The following is a 6056-nucleotide window of genomic DNA, read 5'->3' as shown; positions in this document are numbered from 1 at the left end:
GAGGACTGCCTTTCCTCCCTGCGCCGTGAGGCCACCCATCTGCGCGGGGAGGAAAGGCAGTCCTCGACCAGGGATCCTCGACCGTCTCTCCGCAACCCCGGGAGCCTGCGCCGTCACCCGTCCGGCATGGCCCCTCTTTTCCGCCTGGTCCTCCTGCCTCATGAGTGGGAAAAGCCCGGAGGAGGGAGGGCAAAGCTCATCACCAGCCACATCCTCTCCTTTCCTCCGCCTGCACTGAAATGCTCCCTTCTCCAGAAGAAAAGACCCGAGGTTTTGTATCAGCTCTCCCTTGTCCCCAGAGACCTTTGTGCCTCCACCTACTCCACGGCCAGTAGAGGGGGTTACAAAATACAACAATAAATAAAACTACAACGACAAAACGCAGCAACAAATACAATTTTAGTATAAGTATGTCCCATGCAATATTTGAGACATACTTGCACTCAGATAACATTTGCAATTTATCCGATATTCATATCCAACTAGGATGCCTTCATCTTTATTGGCTAAATCTTGTAACCTTTAACCATGAGAGTAGAGACTGGAGTCAACTGCAAACCTGTCCGAGCCTATCCCTTTGATCTCAACCGGTGCACACCGTGGCTCCCTCAATCCCTGTCTTGGGGAGCCCACACTCTGGAAGGGAAGGCGGGGTGGTCCACCGGCTGCTGGGGAACAGCGCGTCAGCACCACAGCGCAGGCGCAGGCGCGGCGTCGAAGCAAGGGGCGCCTACCTCTGCGCGAGTGCGGCGGGACACGACTCGCAGCCAGTTCCCGATGGTGGTGAGCACTGAAGCGAAGTAGGCCAGGCCGAGCAGGATCCAGAACCACACCAGCGGCTGGTAGGCTGCAAAGTTCTGGTTGGGACTGGCCCCTGAGACACCGCCGGGGAGGGCAGAAAGAAGTTGATTGTGAGACACGCCTTGAGCCCATGAGTCTCGGGTTCACTGTCCTTCCCAACTCCTGGAGAGGATCCGCCCTCCCCAGGGCCAAGGGTCTGAGCTAGAGTGCGTGAATAGACGCAAGGAGACAGACTGGGAGTGACTTGAAGGTGTGCAAGAGAAGAGTAAGTGGAGGTGCTCATGCGCAAGAATGTGAGCATGTGTGAGGGGTGCATGTGTACAAGAATGTGGCATGTGTGAAGGGGTCACTTAATATACGTGTGAGCATGCATGGGCGTGCAGGCATGGAAGACCGTAAGCAGGCAGGAGGTGTCGCAGCCCCGCCAAAACGTGAGGGTGCATTCAGTGAGCGGATGTAGGGCGTGGAGCAAGCGCGTGTGAGCTCACAAGCGCCCTGTGGAATTTCGAGAGAGAAGCCAGATGGCAGAGCCCGTGGGAAGGGAAGAGCAACCCAAGAAAGGTGGCCTCACCGGCCACATAGTCCCCGAAGCCCACCGTGGTGAGTGTCACCACCACGAAGTAGATGGCCTCCAGCTTGCTCCAGCCCTCCATGTAGCAGAACACGAACGTGGGCGTAAGGACAAAGAGCAGGCAGCCGATCAGCAGGAAGAGCACCGCGGATAGAATTCGCACCAGCCCCGGTGGCACGTGCCACTTCTGCAGGGAGGGGCCGAGGAGTCACCAAAACCTCCAGGCTCACACCCCACACCCCCTCTTCTCAGAACCACCAGTGTTAGAGGTTCGCGGGATTCAGGCGCCGCGCCCCGCTCACATGCCCCGGGCTGGGACAGACTTGGGTAAGGGTATCCCGAACCCAACGCCAGGGCGCACAGGGCTTGGAGCAGCTCACCAGGAAGATGGCTTCGATGTGACCGATGCCACGGCGCAGGGAAGAGCCTAGCCGGTCCCCGACCCCGGCCAGCAGTATCCCAAACAGCGGGATCCCCACCAGCGCATAAAAGATGCAGAAGAGGCGCCCAGCGTCTGTGCGCAGGGCTGCGTTGCCATAGCCTGGGCAGAGGGGCCGTGCAGCAGGTCTAGGGGCTACCTGGCACCCCCCTAGCTCCCCCTGCACCTTCCCCCATGAGAAAGCCCAGCCACCCCTTGCCCCCTCTCCATGCCCAATCCCTTCCCCCACCGATGGTTGTGATGATGGTGCCTGAGAAAAAGAAGGCACTGCCCAGGTCCCAGGCTGAATGGTTGCTGTTACTGGTTGAGTTGGTGTCAGGGTTCGCGCCCCCTCCCAGGGCATCAGCCACATCCTGCAGGACAAGGCGCAGAAGGAGGAACCTCAGTCCTTGCCTCCTATCCTGGCCAACCCCTGGCCCTCCAGTCTCTGAGTGCTTCCCTCCTTACCCCTCCCAGCTCTCCCCTGCCCTCTGGTCTTCTTGAAGGCAGTCCCTTAGGGCAGACATTGCAGATTGGGCAGCCCAATTTTGTTGTTTGACCAACACATTGTTGTAGAAACGTTTGAGTTATCAGCCCCTTAATTTCACATAACAGATTTCCAGTTTTACAGTGGTCAGGAGCACAGACTCTGGGACCAGCCTGCCTGGGTTCACATCTTGGTGCTAAGTGAAGCTGAACTGCCCTTCCATTTCTGCATCTGTCAGTTGGGGATGGTGATAATAGTACCTTCCTCAAAGAGTTATTGTGAAGAGTTAAAGCATTCACAACAAAGCAAGCATTGTGTAGTTGTTAAATGATTACCCATGTAGACAGCATGCTCAATGAGTTCAGCTTTCCAGGGACCCCACCACCTCTACTTCCCCATAGGAAGCTGACTTTGAGTCAGTCTCTTGCCTTCAAAAATCTGATTAAAGTTAGGGACCCTCCCTCCAGGAAGGTTCACATACCAACAAATTTTGCATCCAGTTTGGGGAGGGTCATGGACAGACAAACCCTTCCCCACCCTGCTGAAGTCCAAACCAAACCCTGTGCTACACAGTAGATGCTCACTGAAGGTGAAAGTGAAAATCACTCAGTCTTGTCCGACTCTTTGTGACCCCATGGACTATACAGTCCATGGAATTCTCCAGGCCAGAATACTGGAGTGGATAGCCTTTTCCTTCTCCAGGGGATCTTCACAACCCAGGGATCGAACCCAGGTCTCCTGTATTGCAGGCAGATTCTTTACCAGATGAGCCACAAGGGAAGCCCAGATGCTTATTAAATATGATTACATTCATGAAATGGCCATGTGTCTGCCCATCTTGCCAGCCAGTTGGCCTCCCTCCCAAGACAGAGTCTGTGTTTTGAGAGTGCCTGCCCTAAGTGATGGAGGTCAGAGCACAGTGAGGAGAGAGCACAGGGGGCCCTTCCCCAAGCAGCACTGAGCCAGGACACACAGGCGGCAGTGTGAAGGAGGTCATAAACCACCTTCTTTCTCTCTGACTGCAGTCCTCATTAGCAAGACACATTCCAAATTAATCTTCCTAAAGTGACAGCCCCAAATCTTCCATCCCTCTCTGCTATCTGCAGAATAGAGTCTGAGTTCCCCAGCCCAGCCTGTAAGCCCCTTCTCCATGTGGTCCCAACCTCCCTTTCCTGAGTCTTCTCTCCTGGGACTTCCATTTTGGAGCCCAAGTTACAGTGACCTTATCCCCAGATTTTGAGACGATTCCATTTCCTGTAATAATCTCTTCATGAAGCCAAGAAGTGAAGTGTATGATTAAAAGTTATTTCATTTTATTTTGCAACACTTTTCCAATAAATTCACAACTTGGGAAAAAATCCTTTGTCATTCTGGGTGTTCTAATTTTTGCTTCAAATGACTAGGCATCTGCTAAATCCAAGAACTGCAAAACACTCTGAGCTTTCCAGTTTCCACGCCTTTTTCCATGCTGTTCCTCTGCCTGAGAGTCTCTTGCAACCCAATCACACATCTCTAAATTCTACCCATCTCATCTGCTTCATCAGTTACTGGCTCTTCCCAAAGACCCTGGGGCATTTCCCTCCTTGCCATCACCCTCACCCTGCACCTAGGCCAGGGCTCAGCATACAGCTGGCAGTTAACAAAGAAGGAAGTAAGGAAAACTCCCCTTCTACTAAATCCTACAGTGAACTTTCCCTGGAATCGGTGCCTTCGCCTAGATGTGACATCCTCTAGGCTACAGCCTGCATATGTCCACCCCAATATCAATTTCCCTGCTCACCCTATCCTGGACAGCATGGCACCTAGCACACAGTAGGTGCACAATTGCTGCATGACTGGCTAATTATAGAAGAGAAATAAAGCAGCTGTTGTCCGCCTTGCATGTTTCTGCCCTTCCTTTTCTTCTTTTTTCATATCCAGGAGAAAAGCTATTCCTTTGTGAAGATAAAATAGGTCAGGTTCCCTCTCTCCTCCTGCCCTGTGGTGTGGTCAGACACTCTCCTACCCAGAGTGTCAGAGAGCCTTTCTGGGCATTCTCTGGGTCAGAGACAATGTCAAGTTGCCTGTGTCCTGGCCCCACCCCACCCTCAACTCTGCTCCAGGTCCTGCCACCTTGGGAATCAGCTGGAACACTGAGTCTCCATGCTGATGCCTCCTCCTTCCATAAGAACAGGCAGGAAAGGAAAGGTGGGGGGAGGTTAGCTTTTCAATAACATAATACACATTAATGTAATCAAGTTAAATGTTAGGTGTTTTTATTTATTTTTTTTAGTATGACAGTGGCTCAGAAATCAGAGCGAGAGCAGAGGTGCTTGCCTGACAGTAGCATGAAAGGCTGCGGCCCACTCTTCCTTTAGTCACTGAACCAAAGCCCACCCCATCCCTGATTTGCACTCCCTCTAGCTTTCACTTCACAAGCATGTGTCGTGGCAGGAAGGTGTGCTCAAGCTGGCATCCATGATGGCATGGATTGGCTTAGGGGAACCTGGAACCCTCCGAAATCAAGGGTACGTATTTATATGTGCACTTTTTTGGAGGTAGGGGGTGGGGAAGTGTTCACAGTGTTCTTGGGTTTCTCTGAGGCATCTGTGACTCTAAAGAAGCACAGGAACTAGTGTAGAGATGCCAGATTTAGCAAATAAAAATACTGCATGGGACAAATTTGTGTTTTAAAAGTATTCATCCTTGAGCTGAAATTTACATTTAACTGGGTATTCCAGCCTTCATCTGGTAACCCTAAACCTGTGAGTTAGACCTGGGAAGACGTAACATATCTCATATGCTACAGCTGTTTATTCATTTCTTCCTTCACGGGTTCCTTCACGCAATCACTATCACACGCCAGGCAACCCAATGCTGGGCACAGCAAGGAAAACAAATGCAGCCCATGGCCGCCATATTGAAAACACAAGAGACCTGGATCCTGGCCTCTGCCCCGCACCCCTCCAGCTGCACCCTGCCTTCAGGGGTGTGGGTCAGGAAGCAGCACTCCAGAACAGGGCCCCAGCCGCATGCAGCTAGTATCAGGGGGTCATGGGTGACTGCTGCAGGTCTCTCCCCCACCCACGCACCTTGATGAAGAGCCCCAGGTCCTGGTCGCTCACACATGGATGGGCCCTCAGGAACTTCTCTCGCACCTCCCCCAGCTCCCTTTGGGCCTGCTGCTCATGGGGCTGCTCCAAGGCCTGGAACACCAGGGCACCGGACACCAGGTAGAGCAGGACCAGAGCCAGCAGTGCCAGTAGTGTGGTGCTGCGCATGGCGCGCCCAGGGGCCCGGCCAACTCCACTGCCCGCCTGGGGAGGCTGGGCAGGGGGTTCCTGGGGAGCTGCAGTCACTGCGGGCAGAACCAGGGATGCCGGGGTCAATCATCTGGCCTGACACCCCTACACCCTCCTTCTCCAACCCTACACACGCAAAGGTCCTGGGAGCCCCCGGCCCTACTACCTGCAGAGGGTCTCTCCTCACACCCCTCTGATCAACCCGCTCCTGGTACCAGGACACACCCAGTGCCCACCCCACCCCCACCTCAGTCCTCCCCCTTACCTCCACTGCCCGGCCCTCAGCCCCAGTCCGGGACTCCAGGGTGTGAGAAGAGGGCACAGGGAAAGGAAAGGACGGAGAGTGGAAGGTGGAAACAGAGACAGCCTGCCCAGGGAGAGGCGGGGCCAGAGAGGAGATGCTGGGGGTCTGGAGAGGGTCCCCGCCTTCCAGCTGGGGGCTGAGGGGGAGCAGAGGACCACGCCGGGCAGGGACGTGGATGGCGGTCCGGCTTGTCC

General features: G+C 54.3%; 1 protein-coding gene across 1 annotated transcript in view; it reads right to left on the bottom strand.

The window, feature by feature from the left end:
- LOC104987250 (potassium channel subfamily K member 4-like) overlaps window positions 1-5609 on the bottom strand; it is a 9882-nt gene extending 4273 nt beyond the window's left edge. Inside the window, exons 1-6 of the mRNA XM_010838092.1 lie at window positions 5349-5609; window positions 2041-2164; window positions 1753-1913; window positions 1373-1559; window positions 735-874; window positions 7-39 (exon numbers count right to left, since the gene is read on the bottom strand). Coding sequence (XP_010836394.1) covers window positions 7-39; window positions 735-874; window positions 1373-1559; window positions 1753-1913; window positions 2041-2164; window positions 5349-5537 — 834 coding nt within the window. The 5' untranslated portion in view covers window positions 5538-5609. The remainder of the gene's footprint in view (window positions 1-6; window positions 40-734; window positions 875-1372; window positions 1560-1752; window positions 1914-2040; window positions 2165-5348) is intronic.
- Window positions 5610-6056: the final 447 nt, after the last annotated feature.

The sequence above is a fragment of the Bison bison genome, unplaced genomic scaffold, assembly GCF_000754665.1.
Source record: "Bison bison bison isolate TAMUID 2011002044 unplaced genomic scaffold, Bison_UMD1.0 scf7180017864089, whole genome shotgun sequence".
Classification (NCBI taxonomy): Eukaryota; Metazoa; Chordata; class Mammalia; order Artiodactyla; family Bovidae; genus Bison; species Bison bison.
This window is presented reverse-complemented; position numbering and strand designations above follow the sequence as displayed.